Here is a 21,059-nt window from a genome sequence, read left to right on the forward strand (position 1 = left end):
TTTGAAAGCACATCAAAGTGCAAGTAGATAAATAGGGACCGCTCCGGCGGGAAGGTAAACGGCGTTTCCGTGCGCTGCTCTGGTTCGCCAGAAAGCGGCTTTGTCATGCTGGCCACATGACCCGGAAGCTGTCTGCGGACAAACGCCGGCTCCCTTGGCCTATAGAGCGAGATGAGCGCCGCAACCCCAGAGTCGGACACGACTGGACCTGATGGTCAGGGGTCCCTTTACCTATGTTCCATGCTGCACCTTGTGGAGTGGTAAGCACTCAATAAATATGCTTCAGTAAAAGGGAGGGAGAAACTATTTTTAAAATTCATTGTAGATCCGAATATGTTTGACATTCTGCATGTGCAAAGGACAGAACAAATCCATTTACTGTATGAAACACGAGACACTCGGAAGCAAAGGACAAAACTGGCTTTATTTTCAAAGATACAGACATTTTCACAGGCCAGGGCAGGAACTGTGTCTCCTGCTACTCTCAAAGGCAAGTTTTCCACACACAAAAAACAAGCTTAAATTAGATAGAATCCACCCATAGGCAAGTATGTTTCCAGTGAATACAGACTGCAAGGAAACTAGGCTAACGGCCATAGATCTTTAAATGGGGAAAACCTAGATAGCAATTGTGTTGGGTTAGTATCTGTGCGTCTTCCTAGCAAAGGCACTTCAAGGACTGATCCTATGCAAGCAGAGAGGATGATTTGTCCCAGTTTTAATTCCTTGTGGTTTATTTTTCAGCGCAGGAGAGACAGAGTCTGTCCCAAGGCCTGTGTTAAAACAGTAAAAGGGCCAGGTGGGGGGTGTTGGAGGAAGCGTGGCATGCAGGAGCCAGAGACTGGCACACCTGGAGAACAGTGCAAGAGACAGGAGAAAGTAAAGGGGGAGGAGAAATGAGGTGGAGCTCATTCTGTCCACTCCTTCTTAATGGCCAAGTTCCACTCCCAGGTGAGATGGTCGTGCTTGTCATCGTCGGTGAAGAAGGACTTGTTGCGGTAGTTTCCTCGAGCCATTATGCCTTTAGGTGCCTCCTCGAGAGGTGTAATGAACTCGTATTCCTCCGGCCGTGGCCCATAGCTGCCCACCATGAATTGCACTTTGTCCACTAGGAGAGAACAGCCCGCAAGAAAGTCATCAGAGGCAGGGCACAAACACAGGCTGCTGAGAGACAGTCACACAAGCAGCTCAGCTCTGCAGTTTCTCTGCTGCATCAGCCTGTAGTGAGGGAGTCCTGTGTACACTGCTGCTGCTCTGCAACCATGCACAGAAAATAGCCCAGAAAGGATTTTAATGCTCTTTCAAATAAACTAGGTCGCCTCCAAACTGGCAGTATTTTGTGGGAGGGATCCAAGGGCATATCCAAACTTTATGCATTTAATTTTGATCAAAGCCATCTGTTGCCCTAACACAACAAATTCAGCTTTTTTAAAAAATAAAATAAAATTGGAATGTTTGCAGTTTGGAAAGTGATGGGGAATACATGGGCAAGTGGGTGGGATTAGGTGAGCTGGAGCAGCAGAGGAGAACAGTCTGCAAGGAGGTGGGAAGAAGCTTTGCTAAGGAAGAATAAAAATAGCTCATTTTTACTTACCTTTCACCCCTGTCCGGTAAGTGTGCTGCACATATTTCAAGCCAGATACAATTTCTCTATTTACCTGCAAGACAAAAGCATCATCATTCAAGCTTCTGCCGCCCCCTTTGCCTTGGTAATAGGACTCTCTTTTATTCCACGTTTCCCTCCTTGTTTCCTCCTTGCTTGTGCCACGTTTTGTCATCCCTCACCCTTTTTGGCTATTGGGAGATGGCATGTTGGGAACAAAGCCCATCCTACCCAATTTCAGAGTGTCTCCTCATAAGCAGCTGTAAGAGGTGCTTGCCAATAATGAAACTCCTGCACATGATAAGTTTACTCTAGGCTAGAGCACGGATCAAACTGAGAAACTGACAGCTTTTATTACATTTTAGAATGATAAATTTAGTGTTATTTTTTCGGATAAACTCACATTAAGTAATGGGTTTGCAAGTGCAATTTAATTATATGTCGTCATATAAATTAACCAATTAAGGGTTTTTTTTTCCAGATGCCACACAAACCTATCCCCTCCCCACACATACTTGATTTGTTGCTTTTGGATAGGCTGCTTGGAGATCAGTTTAAGCAGTGCATTTTTTCTTTTAAAAAATGTTTAGGTGTACTCTCATTTTCCTACTCATATTGAAATACTGCCCCTCAATGAGGCCAAACTTACATTCACAAAATGTTTAGGGTATGCGTACCCCCAGAAAAAAAGCACTGAGTTTAAGCCTTTCTCCAAGTGCACCTTCAAGTCAGTTTTGCACAAGTGTAAAATTCTCCATGAAGTACGACAATTATCACAGTAATGAGATTTGAAAAAAGGCTGATTTTATGAAAGCGGTAAACACTGTAAACAACTTTTCTGAAATACAACTATTAATACATTTATATGTTGTTCTTCGGGTGGGGAGCACCACTCTGGTTGATTTGCAACATTTACCATTCCAATAAAATATATTAAAGAATAACAATATAAACTAAATAAACTACCAGTCCCAGCAGTGGGGTTTAGGAATGCAAGAGCCTGCATTGTGGAAAGCCATTTTGGCCTGGTACAGCCTACTGCTGTGTTTGCACAATATGCACTTTTAATTTAGCAGTGCTTTTACTATTTAGACTGTCAGGGTTTGAAACATGTGAACCTACAACCCAATACACAGGTTTGCATTGCACCAGGCATCAGCAGGGGGAAGAATCCAGCACTAGACACCCACAGAAAACACAAGCAGAAGAGTGACTCACTTTGAAGTGGATCTTGGCGCAATATTCAGATCCTTCCTTTATTACAAATGTCTGTTTCTTGAGGGCTTCAAGGTCCCCTGAGAGGGGTCAGGGAGAGAAGAGAGACACCCAGTTAATCTTGTGAAGAAGACAAGAGACAAGAGAACACATTTACCCATAGACTGTTCTAACTATCGTATGTTGAAGGACTGTGATACATGTGGACATTTAAACATCTGCCCTTCAAATATGCATCGATTTCGCACAAGGTAAACTGGAGTATGTTTGATGATGATGATGAAGAAGAGTTTGGATTTGATATTCCGCTTTCTCAAAGCTACTAACATGAGTTTGACCAAACTGTGGGAGGCAGTGGAAGACAGGAGTGCCTGGCGTGCTCTGGTCCATGGGGTCACAAAGAGTTGGACACGACTAAACAACAACAAAAGGAGTCTCAAAGCAGCTAACAATCTCCTTTTCCCTTCCTCCCCCACAACAAACACTCTGTGAGCTGAGTGAGGCTGAGAGACTTCAAAGAAGTGTGACTAGCCCAAGGTCACCCAGCAGATGCATGTGGAGGAGCAGGGAATCAAACCTGGTTCACCAGATTACGAGTCCACTGCTCTTAACCACTACACCACACTGGCTCTATATGAAGGCATATACATGTTTTAAACAAATACATTAAAACTAAAAGAGCTTTCTCCAAAGAATCCTGGGAGGTGTTTGAAGAGGCACTGCGACATCTTTGATTGAGATCTTGAACATTCCCCTACACAGACCGTTGTTGAGGTTCCCTAAACAAAGAAAATCGCTATTCGAGTTGTTTATGTCTTAACATGCCTAGGATACCTATACTTTATGGTTGCAAATAGGGTTGTGGATGTATTCCTAAACCATAATACTTGTGTGTTTGCGTATATGAGCACATTTTCTGTCAGTCCCATGAACTGGGGTGGGGGGTGGGGAATAGGCACAAATCCTTGTGAGATTCTATTGTGCAAAGAGCCACTGACACTGAGGGGGTTGTGAAAGAGGCGAGGCTGTTGCTAGGTGGGTTTGAGAAGAGCCTAGGTGCTCACACAAAACAGGCTGTATAATGTTGAGATAATCAAGAAACCGTTTGTGGTATTGCCTCCCCAGAGATTTCAGCTGAACAGGAAGCATCCTAGCTCTGCTGAGCCCCAACTTCCTCTCTCAGATAAAAAGTCCATATAAGGCGAAGCGTGACTCTCTCACACTGGTGTGAAGCTCGGAGAAACGCTGGCAGCTGATTTCGTCTGCAAAAAGAACTGATGCTCTAGTCTGTGCCAGCAAAAAGGGCTTGGCAAGAACTATTATTTGTACACTTCATAGGACTCTGGGAAAAGTTTCTATGACCTAATTACAGAGATGTGTCACTTTACTGTCGCTTTGTTGTTGTCTTTTAAGCATCCACAAATTCTTTAGCTTTTCTTTTTTTTAAAAAAAAACACCAAAACAACACTTATTGTGTCCAAAGGGAATAAGGCACCTGGGACATCAGAGTGTCCAGTTCAAGTTTCACCTAACCTGCAAACTCACTAAGCAAGGGTGGGGAACCTCTGCCCCGTGGGCCAATCTTGGCCCCCCCCCAGGGGTTCCAATTCGGCCCATGGAGCCATTTTCCCCAATCAACACCCACCTGTCAACCAGCTGGTGTCCCTTGTTTTATCAGCCCTCAACCATTTTTTCCCTCTCCCTCCCCCACTCAAGACCTGAATTTTCTTTTTGCAGTGAAAACAGAAAGAAAACAAAATTAAGTAAGATACAGAATGGGGGGAAGGGTGCCATGACTGGTCAGCCCTCCCCAAACATCAGATCAATCGTTTGATGGCGATAAGAGGGCAATAACCTAATAATGTATAATCTGCATAGATCAGCATGTCATGTGAGTGTGTCTGCATGAATGTGAAAGTGCAGGGTGGCCACACTAACTACTGGCGTGTCATCCCTGGAGGGTTAGGAAAGGATGAATGTGGCCTAGAGGACACCAAAAAAAGTAGGTTAGCCTTACGCGGTGCTTTTCTTCTGGCAGGATGCAGGGCTACGCATACCCCTAAGCATTTTGTGAATCTATGAGTAGGAAAAAGAGTACCGTGGTGCCTCACTAGACGAAAATAATTCGTTCTGCGAGTGTCTTCGTCTAGCGATTTTTTCGTCTAGCGAAGCACCAAGGCAGAAAGCGGTTTTCGCGACAAATTTTTTTCCCCCCGTCTTGTGAGGCAGCCCCATTGACTTTTTCGTCTTGCGGGGCAGCCTTCCGCTAGCGAATGCCTTTCGTCTAGCGAGTTTTTGGTCTAGTGAGGCATTCGTCTAGCAGGGCACCACTGTACCCCTAAACATTTTTTAAGAAAAAATCACTGGCCTTATGCTGTGAAAGGAAGGGAATTTCACCTACCAGTGAGGTCCATGGTAATTGGCCCTGGAGCACTGTTACAAACCAGGGTGAGCCGAGTGACAGTCACATTGGCAACTGTAGGGTCTGTGGGAACAGGAAAGGTAGGTAAGTCAGCTTGTTAAGGGAACAAGGCCCTATGCCTTTGTTGCTCAAAGACTTCTACAGCATCAGTCACTCTGTAGAAAAGCGCCTTGGGCAGCAGCTAGTGCCCCCTAGCCCCCCCCCCCATTCCTTCCTTAATTTTTGACCTGCCGCTCCAAACAACATCAGGCAGTTGCATCTAGCTACTCTTCCTTAATCGCCATGCCCCTTAGATAGCATTTCTCTGGGGCACTGTGAGACCCAGCTGCCCAGCATGACTTGGCATGCCCCCACCATAGCCAGGTAAGACAAGGGGGGCTCACTAGCAGAGGAGGGTCCCCCCACAGAGGACACATTGCCCAGGGTCCCCTCGAACATGCATCCAGCGCTGCCCAAAATTCTCAGACAAAATCACTTTTTAAAAATGTTGGTTTTAATGCACGTGTTTGCTTTAAATGTTGTAAGTTGCTTTGAGCTGCTGCTGCAAAAAAACAACTAATAAATTTAATGAATACTAATAACAATGGTGATAAAGGCATTCCAGGATTAGAAACATGTGATGAAGCTATACACTTCAAGCTGCAAAGTGTTATCAGCATGCCGAAATACCCTCCTGCTCTTCTTTTTATAAGAGCGTATTCAATCGCGTAACCGCACGATTCCTGTTCCTGCCAGCTTAAAAGTGCTACAGTCACGCTTGAGCATTGCCATTTGATTCTGCCGATTGTACAAACTGTTCCTCTCCTCCCCCCACTAGTAGATACGCTTAGGATTGCAGCCTAACAACATTTTTGAGCACATACCTGGCTCCCTTCTCTGCTAGACGAGAACAATCCCACATCCACACTTCCCAAAATAATTCTTCCAAGTCCCTCCCAATACGTCCAACCACACATTCGCGAAGGCCCCAAGGGAGAGCAGCTAAGCATGAATTCACTCAGTTGGATTTTACTGGGTACATGTTACAGGCATGTACCGAATGCCTCCTAAAATTGTGGCATTAGAAGCACTGATACATTGCGAAGCAGGTGCTGCGGGAGCCCACTTAGGGCTATCAACTCTGACTGGCAGCAGATCTCTAGGATCATGAGCAGAAGGCTGTGTATACACTATGCATTTAAAGCACATCCCCACTTCCCCCAAAGAAGGAATCTTGGGAGCTGTAGTTTAAGGGTGCTGGGAATCATAGCTCTGTACAGGGTAAAACACAGGATTCTTCCCCTCCCCCTGGCTCTGTGCTTTAAATGTACGGTATGTACACAGCCGGAGTTTCTTTCAGCACCGCTAGGTATGATCCTCTTGGTCGCAAGTGCTCGTAACCCTGAGCTTCAAAACAGGTATCCCTAGTCAAAGAGAGAATGTATTTGGATGCTGAAAATAGAACCCAAATCTTGCTGTAAGCAACCCACGCAAAATAATATTAACCAACATAATTTCTTTCCCCACATTTAAGATTTATTCATATTCTCTCATCCATAACAATGCCAGTCCCGCTACATAATGCCAAATCAGCTCCTTCCCTATTCTGAAAGGTGTCCTACATCAGGGTTGGGGAACCTTCAGCCCACAGGCCAGTCTTGGCCTGCCAGGGGAGTCCAATTTGGCCCAGCTGGCCATTTGCCCCAAACCAAACCCACCTGCCCAGCAGCTGATGTAACGGCTGACATCAAGTGATGAGCGGGAGCACAGGATTTAATCCTGCACCAGCTGCATCATCCTGGAACAGGAAGGTGAAGCCTAGGCAGCAGGATTTAATCTCCACTCATCAAATAAGGAGAAATCAGAGCCATAACAGTGCAAGATTGAGGACTTAAAAGTGAAGCGGGGAGGGGGAGGAGGGTTGAGATCCACAAAGGTATTTGCAAGCCTCCACCCATTACCCTTTTAAGATCGGAGCAAACCAAATTTGACAATCATGTGACATCATAATGGCATCACATGACTGCCATGTGGGAAGCCCCTCCCACTATCAATTTTGGCCCATGAGGTCAGGCCTGTGAAGCGAAAAAGGTTCCCCGCCGCTGTGCCACAGGACCAATCCCATTCCCACCGAGGTCTCTTGAGCCATACCTGCCACCACAGGTCCATCCCCCAGCAGGGACTTCTTGTACTTTGCAAGGCTCTCGTCGTCCTTGTCCAGCTCCTGCAGTTCCTGAAGCGTCTTCTGAGGTGGGGGCTTATAGTTCAATTTGCTATCTAGCTCATCATCATCGTCTTCCACATGCACCTCGGGGTCTTTCTCAGTCATGGTCGTCTGGCCTCAGAAGAGGAAGCCGCCAGTGAGTGTAAAAGCACGGCGCTGGTGGGGCTCCTAAGTCCTTAGCTGGGCTTCTGTTGCAATAAAGAGCAAAGGTGCAGTCATCGAAATGCTTTCGTAAGCGCAAGTGTCGCTGACATTTATCTGGCGTTCAAAATTAAGGTTCTGTTGCGTCCACACATGCAACAGCTGTACTGCAGTCAATTCTATACAAAGAGATGTGAACAGCAGCCTGAGTGCTGGCGCCTGAACGCTGCTGGTCCTGTCAAACCAAAAGGAGCCTATCTAGCAAAATACCATTTGTGCAGCATTTCCTAACCCCAGATATTCTGCACAGAAAGTATACAAACAGTGCAAGATGTCACGCCAGTCCCTGTCAGTTACCTCCATCAATGTAATGGTTGGGGACATGCCCAACAAGCGAGGGCAAACTAGTTCCCTTAACAACCATTAATATTACTGCCTCCTGTGAACTTATCTAATACTGTGATTAGCAACTATATCTATCTATCTATCTATCTACCTGTATTATTTATTTATTTATTTTTAAATAAACCAAACCAAGTCACACTTGGTTCTTTGGGCACAAAACAATAAAAGTTATAAAATACAACCATCTGCTGACAAGTCTGCATCCAGGCCAGGTTCTGATGCAATGAGCAAAGATATTTTTTTTCCTACCTAGAGAGAAATCCACAGCCATCTAAGTCAACTATTCTAATGTGCAGCTCTCTCTTGAATATTATATAGGAGAAAAACATATCTGAGCACATATAAAGCATATTATACATACACACAAACAAACACGCTTCCCTCTTCCTCTATCCAACTGGAATCACAGAGAGCAACTAATGCAGAAACAGAACCTGGCACTGATTTATAGCACTTGGCATATTATGGTTTCTACACATTTCCATTAGTGGAACCTCAAAATACCCACTGCAACTTGTGAAAACTGATCTGTTTTGAGTAGACGTGATCCCCCGGCCCTTTAATCATATCTTCAATCCAAGAATTTAGTTACTTGAGGTGACTGGTGCCACACCTACACTGGACTACAAACAGCATTAAACTTATTCCAGTTTTCAGATACTCCTGGTTGCTGGGACCATCTATAGGGAATCAATACAAGAAGCCTGCAGCTCGCAATTCTGGAATTCTCTTCTGTGTTACTCATTGAACTGATTTATAGGGCTGATCATTGCATCTGGGTTCAAAACGTTTTGGACCTATATACAGGTATGCAAGGCTGGAACTGATTTAAGCAGAAAAATCTGCTAAGCACACATAGCCTCATCCTCTTCCAAGTAACAAGACACCTCACACAGCTCCAGCAGCGACCCAGCAAACCCCACCAGGAGCCGCCTTTGCAGAACAAATGCCTTCACGGCACACTGACACAGGAACAGCCCACCACACACAGCGTCTGAGCAACACACCAACTGAGAGCCACTGCAGCCTTGATCAATTCCGCTACAATCAAAATCAATCAAATATGTCATGCAGCAAATTATAGGGCTTTGTCTCAGTTAAGGATAGGCTAGAGATGGCGTTCAGAAAGAAAAGCAAGGGATGAGGGGGAAATACCTGGATGGAGCTCATAACACAAGCTTAAAAAAAAATTAAATGAAGAATGCCGATGAATCCAGCTGCAAATATCGTGTAGTTTCTTGACTGCACACAACAGTTAAAATAGCTGTTGTCTGCGCTATGACCAGGTCCCTTTCCTGTGCAAGAAGGAAGCATGTGGTTTGTTCCTATGACAACACATGCCCTGGCTGCAGACTCCCTACTAGCAGCAGCAGCAGCAGCCGTTAAGCACTGAAACTTCTCCAAAAGAGGAGGAAGTAAGAAAGGCTGAAATCAGCATGCTGCATTCTCAGCAGCGGCTGAAACTGGCAATGCCAGAAGAACACGTCTCCTCTTGTGGTTTGAGGTCAAGAGGCAAAGGCAGAGGAAGGAACAGCGAGAGGGTTCACGAGTACCCAAGATGGGCAGATCAGGAACACCTCTGTGATGGACAGCACGAGAGGTGAGTGTGCAGAGGAAAGAAGCATGTGGGTGTAGTGGTAAAAATTTCAAGTGCAGGAGCTCACCATGACAGCTGCCACAGCCACACCTCCAAAATGTAGGAGATAGATATAGATAAATAAATAATTACATATTATATACCCACCCTCACACAAACGCAGGGCAATGAGCAGAAGTGCCTAGAATAAAGTCTGGTTTCTCGGGATGCAAAAATCAGTGCTGCTTACTTATAACTCCGTATCTGAAGAAGTGTGCATCCACACGAAAGCTCATACCAAGAACAAACTTAGTTGGTCTCTAAGGTGCTACTGGAAGGAATTTTTTTTTGTTTTTGTTTTTGTTTGTTTTGATTATAACTCCGTAGGTTCAACTAGTAAAGCACACTGAGCTTTAAAAATGGATCCTCAGCCAGCTGAAATTAACCGAGTGAACTGCATGGATGATTTGAACCAAGGTCTCCCTAATTCTAATCTAATAACTACATCACACTAGCCATGCCTTCTGAAACCATATTAACGGCATGTTGGTGAGTAGAATAGGATCTGATCTTGAAAGAGACGCAATCCTACACAGTCCTTTGATTGTATAGTAAATGCAGGATTTTAAAACCATTTGTAGCTCACACTCCAGCTATCTACCCAGATTGCATATCAATCCCAGAGAGATTACATTTTATGTAGGTACATGCGAACTGTACTATACTGTAAGACCATTGGTCCACCTAGCTTAGTACTGTCTACACTGACTGGCAGCTGTCTCTTTGTGGCTCAGTTCCATTCCACATGCCCTTTTCAGTGCTCTTTTAATACTGTTTCTGCTTGCAAGTTTTGGGGTGGCCATATTGCTTCGTCACCAATCAGTGCATGCCCTGTAACATCTGAATGAAATCCTGTGACTTTTCATACCAGAAATGTTCTGGATTTTGGTTTTTTGTCCCATTTTTGTTGCATCACAGTGCAAGAGTCCATGCTATAATACTGCATGGACAGTCCAGTATGAATCCAACGCCAATACTTTATTATTGCATCAATGACATGTTGCAAAATATACCAAAATATAAATTATATATATATATATACACACACACACACACACACACACACAAATATTTTCGCAATAACCTTCATTATTTTGTCATTTTTCTTCTGTTGCTTTTCTCCAAATCATTGGAGTGTAATATATATCTATTTTAATAATCCATTCTGCCCCATCCAAACCCCTTCTAGTAAGGTAGGTTGGGAGCTTGGAACGCTCAGTTAGCTCCCATGTGCTGTGTCCAAAAAGATGGGAACTACGGTAAGTCTTCCCTAGGGATATGGAGCTTGCACCCCTCCTGATGTTGCTGAACAACAACAGCCATCCCTGACCCTGGGCCATGCTGGTATCTGGAAGGCCACTGGCTCCCTATTCCTGAACTGCACACACTGTGCCTATGTACACACACTATACCTTTAAATCGCAGTCAAAGCACATTCTTTCTCTCAAAGAATTCTGGGCACTGTAGTCTGCTAAGGAATGGTGGGAGATGCGCTGCTGAGAGGCATGAACTACAATTTCCAGAATTCTCTGAGAGAAAGAATGTGCTTTTAAGGTATAGTGTGTACACAGCCTGTGGCTTTTAAAAGTTCCTGTGATAAATACATCATTCCTAACCAGACTTTTTTTATCCAAAAAAGGAGAGGTGCCAAATATACTTAGCCAGCAGCAAAACAAGATTGCATGTGCTACCGGGAAGACAGAGATAAGTTTATTATAAGCCTCATTCAGACAAATAAGCTGCAATGTGGTGGACAACAGAAATTGAAATCTTGCTGAGGCTGTTCTGTGTGGGCAAGCCATGTGCCGCTTCTCAGCTTTGCAATGCAAATAATTCCACCACAGCACCACAAGCTTCCAAAAGAACAGTCTGCTGTGCCATGATGCCCAAGCCCAGTGGCCACACACAAACAGCTTCTCCCACGTGGACCTCAAGCAGTTCTGGATGTCAAGAGGCAGCTGTTGAAATGCAAATCAAACCCTGAGATATATTTGCATGAATGGGAATGCAGAACTATCAAACTATAAGACTACAGTAAATTGCACATAGCAAAGGCACATTTCCATCAAATAAAGAACCAGTAACCACACACAAAAAAAGAAAGAAAAAAGAACAGGCTTACATAATGATGCCATCAGGGCAGGACTTTGGGGCAAAAGTCCAGGGCCCCAGTCATCAGAAGGTGCAGCAGTCCTGCCATACCACACCTTCAAGTAATACACTTTGCTGTCTAAAAAGGCCACTGACTTCAGAGTCTAAGATTACATAACTGCATCACTTGAGCATACAAAGAAGCGTCAAAATATGGGTACTCAAATTACTGTGTAATGCAGAGAATACAGCTATCCAGTATAAATCAGCCCTCCCCAGTTCAGAAATGCATACGCCCAAAAGCACCGAAACAAAAGGCCACACACACACACACAGAGAGAGAGAGAGAGAGAGAGAGAGAGAGAGAGAGAAACATCTGCTTGAAAGAAGAAGTGAGAGAGAAAGAAGAGGAGGTTAAATGCAAAGGCTCAATAGATAGACTTCAGCAGAGGGGTGCATTAGAGAGATGAAAGGGGAGAAAAGGAGAGTGAAGACACACCAGGCATTCACTCCATAAGTGTTCCTTGTACAAGTCGGGTTTGCTTCTCTGTGCCTTTTCCTGAGAAGCAGCTGATCACAGCCCTCTCTGATTCATGGAGGCTGGCAATAGCAGCGCCTCTTGTTCAATTTCTCAACCACCCCCACTCATATTTTTATATGCGTAATAATACAGGGATGCAACAAGAAGTGAAATGGGACCACAACCTCTTACAAAAAAGAGGGGGGGGATTATATGCCTCGTCCCAAAGACAGCACTGCTGTCTGCTCTTGCTACATACAGGAAAAAGCCAGCTGTAATCTATCTCCACTCAATGACATAAATTTCTACATCTCCATGGTGGGACCTGGAGAAAGCATGACTTGAAGGTGGACTCCTACATCCGTGACACTCACCCATATTGCTATACTTTCCCCCACTAACTCCAGAGCTTGGTCCCAGAGAGTGTGCATTGTTATGTCTATGGCAGATCCATTCCTTGATCTAGACTAGGATTCCAGATTGCTCTGGCCTAAGCCTAGAATAGTCCACCCCAGGACTTAAGAGAGAATTCTGGAAGGAAGAACACCAATCTGTATGCAACTGTGAAAAAGGAAAGGTCCATAAAATAATCATCTTCTTTTAATAACCCATAGCCTCAGTCCAGCTGCTTATTTCTAAGAGACCCACACCTCTGAACTCAACATGTGTATCAGTTCTACCCTACTAGTTCTACACCCCTCTGGGCAAGCACTACAATTGGAAGTATGCCTGTGTGTAAAATACTAACATTGGTCTCTCTCAGAGGCTTGATGTACAAGCAGAGAACAAAGCCTGGAAAGCCTTTTTAATGTGCTGCATTGCACACTGTGTGACAGAGCTTTTGTGAATCAGGTTCTTCACAGGCCATGGCGGAATCATGACTTTTGATTGAATAATGTTAGTTTCAGCCACATTGTGTGGGGAGGGTTACAGACCATGACAACAAACAACAAGAAAGAATTAAGGCATTGCATACTACAAATATATTTAAATCAGTGTTACTCCAATCAAACTAGCTAAGCCTTCCTAGTGATTGTAGTCTGGTACAGATGCTAAGAATTTCTTGTTAGAGCACAAACACCCTGGGCACCTTTACAGATCTACAGCTCCCATGAGTCTAGGGAGAAGGGGATGACTATCAAACCACTTCGGCTGTGAAATAAATGAATACATAAAAAAATGAAAAGCACCAAATCCCAAATATCACATCATGAAAACACAAACAATTCACAGAAGAAACCCAGTTTCAAAGAATGAATATGCTTTCATTACACTATATGGTCTGCAATAATTAATACTATATCAGATACTTCGGGTATATATTTGGTTTATTTTGTAGGTACCTGAAAGTCCTAATTCAGTTAATTGCTTCCTTCAGGCACCACCAGCCATATAAGCAGGAAGTATTAGTTCAATACACCAGTATGGGTTCCACCTTGGATTCCAGGTTTCCAGTTGACAAATCAGCTCAGGAACAGCAATTTCCAGATTCAACATACCATATATACGCGAGTATAAGCCGATGCAAATATAAGCCGAGGCACCTAATTTGACCACAAAAAACTGGGAAAACTTATTGACTTAAGTATAAGCCGAGGGTGGGAAATGCAGCAGCTACTGGTAAATTTCAAAAATAAAAATAAATACCAATAAAAGGCTTGGAAAGAAAGGGTCTCTTACAGGGAGGGCTCAGGGGGTAAGGGGGCATAATGTGGGTACATTTCAGGGGGCAAGGGGAATATTCTGGAATGGATTAAGGGGGAAGGGGGCAGATTCTGGGAAGGTTTCAGGGTGGGTGGGGCATATTTAGGGAGGGCATGAGAGGCAAGGGGGCATATTCTGGGAAAGTTTCAGGGTGGGTAGTTTCTAGGGTGGGCAGAGCTGGGATGGGGGAAGGGGTTAAGAGGGAAGGCTTGGAAAGAAAGGGTCTCTTTACAGGGAGGGCTCAGGGGGAGGGGGCATATTCAGGGAGGAATTAAGGGAACAGATTCTGGGAAGGTTTCAGGGGTGGGTAGTTTCAGGGTGGGCAGTTTCTATGGCGGACTGAGCTGGGATGGGATGGGGGCAAAAGCAACAGGCTCTCTGGGGCTGAGCCGGCTCGCGCGCCTGCGAGGAGGAGGAGGCGATCCTCGCACAGAGCAGTGACTGCTCTGTGCAAGGCATCGGAGAGGAAAAGCATCGAGGAGCACTTTCTCCCCACTTTTCCCTCCCCGATGCCTTCCGCAGAGCAGGCACAGGATCATAGAGTCTCACCGCAGTTTCTAGTGGGCAGAGCTGGGATGGGCAGGGGTAGAGCAGGCACAGGATCATAGAGTCTCAGCGCAGTTTCTAGTGGGCAGAGCTGGGATGGGCAGGGGTAGAGCAGGCACAGGATCATAGAGTCTCAGCGCAGTTTCTAGTGGGCAGAGCTGGGGTGGGCAGGGGTAGAGCAGGGACAGGATCATAGAGTCTCAGCGCAGTTTCTAGTGGGCAGAGCTGGGATGGGCAGGGGTAGAGCAGGCACAGGATCATAGAGTCTCAGCGCAGTTTCTAGTGGGCAGAGCTGGGGTGGGCAGGGGTAGAGCAGGCACAGGATCATAGAGTCTCAGCGCAGTTTCTACAGTGGGCAGAGCTGGGATGGGCAGGGGTTAAGAGGGAAGGCTTGGAAAGAAAGGGTCTCTTTACAGGGAGGGCTCAGGGGGAGGGGGCATATTCAGGGAGGAATTAAGGGAGCAGATTCTGGGAAGGTTTCAGGGGTTGATAGTTTCAGGGTGGGCAGTTTCTATGGCGGACTGAGCTGGGATGGGATGGGGGCAAAAGCAACAGGCTCTCTGAGGCTGAGCCGGCTCGCGCTCGATACTTGTCCTCCTCCTGCTCCCGCTGCCCCCGTCGCTACCTCTGTTCCCCTTCGGGGAGAAGGGACGGGAGGAGGAGGAGGAGGCGATCCTCACACAGAGCAGTGACTGCTCTGTGCAAGGCATCGGAGAGGAAAAGCATCGAGGAGCACTTTCTCCCCACTTTTCCCTCCCAGATGCCTTGCGCAGAGCAGGCACAGGACGAGGGATCAGAGAGCAGGCACAGATGGGGGATCGGCAGGGCGGGGGAGACAAGCAGCAAGAAAGGATCCCTTTCTTGCTGCTTGTCCCTTTGCAGCCGCCCGCCTCACCTGAGTATAAGCCGAGGGCGGCTTTTTCAGCCCGAAAAATGGGCTGAAAAAGTCGGCTTATACTCACATATATACGGTACTCTTTCCAAACAGCAATGCTGTGGCGCATGATGACTATCTACTAACATGAACTTGGACTGCTGACACCTCAACAGAACAGGAAAAGACTTTCTAGTGGAAAGAGGAATGAAGGGGAGGATGCACAGCATACCGGTAGCATAGATTCCAAAGGTCCATTGCGCATCAGAGTAGATTAAAAACGGCAACAGTCTAAAGAAAGCAGGTAGAGCCCAGATAGTCTCAGGAGAAGAATAGAAGCCTGGGGCTAACAAACAGTGCTTTTAATGTGGGACGTTGCAAAAATATACGTACAGGCCACAAACATGGGCTCCTACTCCATGTAGCGTAGAGGGCTTCTGTAGAAGGGATCCATGTAGTTTACTGTCTGCCTTTTCTTTTTGTAACAAAAATGGCCTTTAAAAAAAAAACCAAAGGAAGGAGGAGGGGAAAGATTGCTCCCTCCCTCATGGAGCTGTCTGCTTGCCTCACCCATTCTTTCACTCTCTACTGCCCATCTACTGCCCATCTCCTATAGCTCTTCTTTGTTGACACCCTAGATTTCAAATTGTTTCCATAGTACCGCAGTACTTCAGCATTTCCAAAGAAACAAAAGCATTAGAATTCCTGAGCTGTTGCTATAAAAAGCAAGCACCAGTTTTAAGAGCAGGAAGAAGGTTTAAGTGATCACTACTAGAAGCAATTTCTCAGAAGGAAGGAAATTTCTGTTCTCCCTTAAGTCAGATATCCAGATTAAAGAAGCAGCACTGGGCACAGAAACAAAACTGGTACAGAAAACTCCTTGTTATTCTTTTCTTTGCTGTGTAATTGGTTGCTCTATGGGCAAAGAAGCAGGTCCCTGCTGTGCTGGTGTACCCCTTTGCTATTTCATTTGTCAGCTGTAAGATGTATCCATAAGGCATTTATCCTGAAAGCATAGCAGCTGAAGTAAGTACAACTCCCCATCACCCACCACACCCCATTTTACAGGTGGAGTAAACATATGAGAAAGGGTAGGTACAAACACGGCATGAAAAGTTTTCTCAGTCTCTAATCACTTCCATCCCTTTGTTCTACATACTCACAGTTGCTAACACAGAGACTTAAATTTCCAGTTCATCCAAATCTATATATTAAATAGGATTGCCAAGGCTATTTGTTTGCTTCCTGCTGGGGCCTTTTAACAGATGCAATTCAGGAGGTAAAGCCTTTCTTTACATGCAGATAGAGAGGGATAGAGGAGGCTTCACTTGCTTGTTTTCTGCCTGTAGTGCAGTTGCTAAAGGCAAAGCAGGAAAAAGACCTCCCTCATGGTGGAAATACACTTTTGCTGCTTTCACCACCCTGACTGTAACCACAAAAGATGGCGAAAAGGAAGCCGAAATCTTGAATATTCAATGTATTCACATAAGACAGTTACCTTAAGGTGGTTTCCAGTTATCCTAGCATAAACCGCTGTTCTGTGAAAGGGGGGGAGAGCCAGGCTGTAGGTCCAGCAAATCAACAGATTATATGTAAGGTGGGATGGGATAGGGGGCATCCTATGCAAACCAACTTCAGCAGGCTCTGAGGTTGCCCCAGCTCACTAAACGGCATGAGGAAGAGCTTTCTTTGATCAGCAGTAGCTTTGCTAATTTTAAAGGGGAAGGGGTATTACCATAAGGAAAGCAAACAGGGTTTAGGAGCTCAGTCTTTCTGCAACTCAATAAGTGGTGATTTCTGTGTGGAAGCTTGTACCTTCTGCAGGCCAAGTATTAAACAAGAAGGGGGGGTTGTGCAGAAAATAGCAATGCACTGGGGACAGGATGAGCCAAATTAATTATCTGAGACCAGCTAATGGTTCTGAACTATGGCAATTCAAGCCCAATAAGCGTATCAAGAGGGAAAATTTGGGACTCATCTGGAGCTAAGACACTGGCTGATGGGCACATGTTTTCCACGCTGGGTTTGGTTAGCACCCTTGACTTATTTGCAAAGGGTTGCACATCTTTGGAGTTTCAGAGCTCCTTGAAGGTGACTGAAGGCAACAAGAGCAAATTTCTCTTTTGTTCAATGTGCACTGGTTCCCAATTTCATTTCTGTAAACAATTCAAATGCTACTTGTTATCTATACATAGCTGTCAAGTCTCCCTTTTTTGCGGGAAACTCCCTTATTCCAAGCCGTTTCCCGCTGCTATCCCTGATTTTTTTTATATCCCTTAAATTTCCTCTATTTCAAAGGGAATATTCCTCTCCCCAGGCACGTCTCTATCCTGTGGCGCCAGTGGCACAGAGAACCAGGGCCGGGCGGCAAGCTGAGTGTCTGGGAAGGAGAGTTGGAGTCCGGGGAGAGCAGAGCTTCTCCCCCTCTGCAATCCTAGAGCGCCGCTGAGGGAGGAGGAGGAGCCGGAGGAGGAGGAGAGTCCACCACCCACCCACCTCCCCGCCCGCGCAGCTGGAAGACCATGCTAGGGAAAGAGGCCACACTTCCCAAACTTCCTGCCCCACGTTCCTCAACATCCGGCTGCCGAGCGCACGCCAAGTGTGAGGAGCGAGGAGAGAGCCGCGTCAAAGACCCTTAAAAGTTCTCCTGAATCTGAAAGCGAGCTATCGTGCAGCGCAGGAGAAAAACACCAAGAGGTGGGCTCCGTGGGTTGCCTGTGAAGCCGCCTGGACCTTTAACTCCCACCCCACCTGTGCGCACCTCTTTCTCACTCCATCGCCCCCCATCATCTTCGCAGGGACAGCAAGAGCCGCGTGGCTCGTCCGGGGAAGGGGGGGGCAAAGCAGGCAGAGACAGGAGGAGACGGCGAAGGAGGCTTTTTTATGGGGGTGACGTAGAGAGCTTTCTCTCCTTCCTCCAGTGGGTCTCTAACCCCCACCCCCACCCCTAGATTTGTTCCCCCCAAACCCGGAGCCAATGAGCCCAGCCACCTTTTATTCACAGTCGCATAAGCACTACACTACAGCATGGCCTGCACCAAGTAACCAAGATTATATTATCAACATATACAAGCAGAAAAGTTGTTTTCCTTCATTTGCAAGGAATCATACAAAACAAAGTGGCACTAATAAATAAATGTTCCAGTATGGCAACAGAAAGCAAACTAAAAATGCTTTTGCAGTTGATCAAAACTATCCAACAATATCAAGTTATGGGAAAACTGGTGCTATTAACAGTACTCCTTCTGGTTGGTTAATTGGTTTGGCAACTTCCAGGCACATGATGTGTGATGCTAATTATTTCCCCCAAGAGTTAAATGATAACTGACCAGAGAGCTATGAGATTCAGGTGAGGGTCAGGTGACTTGTCAATCAGCCGGTATATGAGGGTCAGGTGACTTGTCAATCCCAGCAGGTATATAAGAGGATGGCCCCGGCCTGCCCAGGCCTCCTCTATGTTCTGTTGCCTTTAGGGGCTCAGCCAGATAAGAAGTAAGACAGGGCCTTTTCAGCTGAGGCACCCCATGATGAAACTCATTCACTCCTCTCCCAAGATCTTGTTGGCCTTTGGCGAGGTTTTTTTTAATTAAAAAAAAAATTGTTTAGTCTTTTGTTTGGACTACTCCCATACTCTCATTGGGGGCCCAATCTAGCTAGAGGAAGGATTAATTATTCTTTTATCTAAGTATTTCCAATCAAAGAACAAAGCTATATGCTGTCTTTCCTGCCTATGCAGATGGTGACCTCTGTGTTTTAGTATGGAGTAAGGAACACAGAAGGAACCCTAGGAAAGATTTTCTCAGTGAGCGCAGAACCCATACACCTGTTCTTGTAGAACTGACCGGGCTCAATACTGTACTTCCCTTGTTGCTTCCAGATAAACAATAAGCTTATTGATAAGGCATCCTGATCGGTTTGCAAGAAGACAACATAGACTACCTAATGAGCAAACTTTCCAACCTGTTTCCAGCGAGGTTAAGTCAAAGCAAAATGTTACCCCTCTTTCCCACCCTTTTCCTTACTGGCCTTTTGCAGAAGTTGGTTTTGTTGTGCAAGTCCTTCCAACCCACTATCATTGCGCAACCTCAATTTGCCAGTAACTGAATCCCACCCACCCCCACCCCCCAAAAAATTGCCTGTCTGGAAGCCCCAGCCTGATTAAAACTGTTCCCTCAACGCCATAAAAAACAACAGGGCAGAGACACCCTGATTCTTTGCAGCAGCAACTGCCTGAATTCACACAGGAAGCCCGTGGAGGAAGAAGCAAGTCAAGCAGCCATTCTCTCCTTTCCTTCACGAGTCCCTGAGCCGCTGGGCCCCGCGCTCCTTAAAATATGCAGCGACCCAAATCTAAAAATAATGAAATGAACATCCAGGCCTCCAGAGTTCATGTGAATGACGGGCGAGCTCTGGCACAGGAAGACGGGTGGAATTTTCCACGGAGAAATGCACCAAGGCGAGCAACGTCCCTCAGCCTCGCCTGCCCAAACTCAGCCACCCCCGGGGCAGGTTTCCCGAGGGGCAGAATCCGGAGGGGCGCTTCCTGCCACGTTTCCCAAGCGGACCCCTTCCTCCGCCCCCGGGATACGGCCTGCGCGCCCTGCTGCATTGCAGAGCAAGGCGCGCTTCTTCCCCTTCTGGCGCGGGAGCCATGCTCCGCGCTCCCTGGCGCCTTTTCCCGGTTGTGGATTAAGTCTCCCGGAGGAGGCTGGGAGCGCGGGCAAGGCAAGCGGGTGGGTGGCTGCGGGTGGGTGTCCCTCCGCCCGCCCGCCCCCCTGCGAGAAGGCGGACTCACGTACCGGCGGCGGCGAGGGGCGTCTCTGTCCGGGGCTCTGCGCTCAGCTTCGAGCTTGGGCAGTTTAAAAAAGCAGGAAGGAAGTCGGTGAAAAAATAAGAATTAAAAAAAAAAAAAAAAAACCTTTTAGAGGAAGCCCCGGGCTGCAGTATCGCTGCTTTTCCTGCTGCGCACGAAGCCTATCTCTCTCTCTTTAGGGCGAAAAAAGCATCCTCGCCCACAGAGGAGGTGCGTGTGAATTCCTGAAGTGCCCTTGCAAATATATATATGGACAGAATGGATTCATTCAGGCATTTCTGGGCTGCGGTGCGGGGCGCATACCTGGCTTTCTGTAGGAAACATGCAGCTCTGTGCAGACGAGGCTTTCTGAAAGTGATATTCCTTGGCTGGGATGTTACTTTACTTTTAGTGCTCGGGCGCGGACGGTTTCTAGGGAGACGGGTCCACAAAAATATAGGTTTCTCCTTTTTGCACTCCGCCCGTTAAAAAATAAGTATGCATGTTTCCTTTTGTGCACGTTGCCCGGTAAATTCCTCTGTTAGGTATTGTAATTCACATCAAGAAGATCATTGGGGGCGGGACAGGGAGAGAAATAGAGATACCTGTACCTGTAGTGTACCAAAATAGACACACACACACACACACACACACACACACACACACACACACTGTATTTTCTGTTTGATCCTCACACTCCAGAAGCTTGTCTTGCAAAAGGGGTGGGCAGCATTCAGCATTGTTGGATCTGCTTGTTTTTTTCCCCCTACAAGAATCCCCAAAGCTGCACACTGAAGCTAGGTGTGAAAGACATGCAGTACCTTGCCTATGGGACGGTACAGTTGGAATGGATAGCCTCTGAGCACATTTTGCCCCAGATAACTTGCTTCCAGTAGTGGAATGCACA

General features: G+C 46.2%; 1 protein-coding gene across 3 annotated transcripts; it reads right to left on the minus strand.

The window, feature by feature from the left end:
* Window positions 1-405: 405 nt before the first annotated feature.
* On the minus strand, window positions 406-20,272 carry ARHGDIB (Rho GDP dissociation inhibitor beta). 3 transcript variants are annotated; one of them, XM_033162008.1, is made up of 6 exons: window positions 20,160-20,272; window positions 7,371-7,634; window positions 5,220-5,303; window positions 2,822-2,898; window positions 1,595-1,658; window positions 406-1,108 (listed from the first exon to the last, which is right to left on the minus strand). In XM_033162008.1, exons 2-6 carry the CDS (start codon window positions 7,546-7,548, stop codon window positions 909-911), a joined length of 603 nt encoding a protein of 200 aa, XP_033017899.1. In that variant the 5' UTR covers window positions 7,549-7,634; window positions 20,160-20,272; the 3' UTR covers window positions 406-908. The 3 variants fall into 3 exon arrangements, with proteins under 3 accessions (XP_033017899.1, XP_033017900.1, XP_033017901.1); XM_033162009.1 differs by having other exon boundaries at window positions 7,371-7,631; window positions 20,160-20,262; XM_033162010.1 differs by lacking the exon at window positions 20,160-20,272 and adding an exon at window positions 9,145-9,304.
* Between the last annotated feature and the right edge of the window lie 787 nt (window positions 20,273-21,059).

The sequence above is a fragment of the Lacerta agilis genome, chromosome 10 (assembly GCF_009819535.1).
Source record: "Lacerta agilis isolate rLacAgi1 chromosome 10, rLacAgi1.pri, whole genome shotgun sequence".
NCBI lineage: Eukaryota > Metazoa > Chordata > Lepidosauria > Squamata > Lacertidae > Lacerta > Lacerta agilis.

Coding starts and splice junctions, on each gene's coding strand:
- ARHGDIB (XM_033162008.1), bottom strand. CDS start 7,548: ATGACTGAGAAAGACCCCGAGGTGCATGTGGAAGACGATGATGATGAG. Junction 2,899..5,219: donor AATTACCATGGACCTCACTG/GTAGGTGAAATT, acceptor GACCCCTCTCAG/GGGACCTTGAAGCCCTCAAG. Junction 1,659..2,821: donor GCGCCAAGATCCACTTCAAA/GTGAGTCACTCT, acceptor TTTGTCTTGCAG/GTAAATAGAGAAATTGTATC.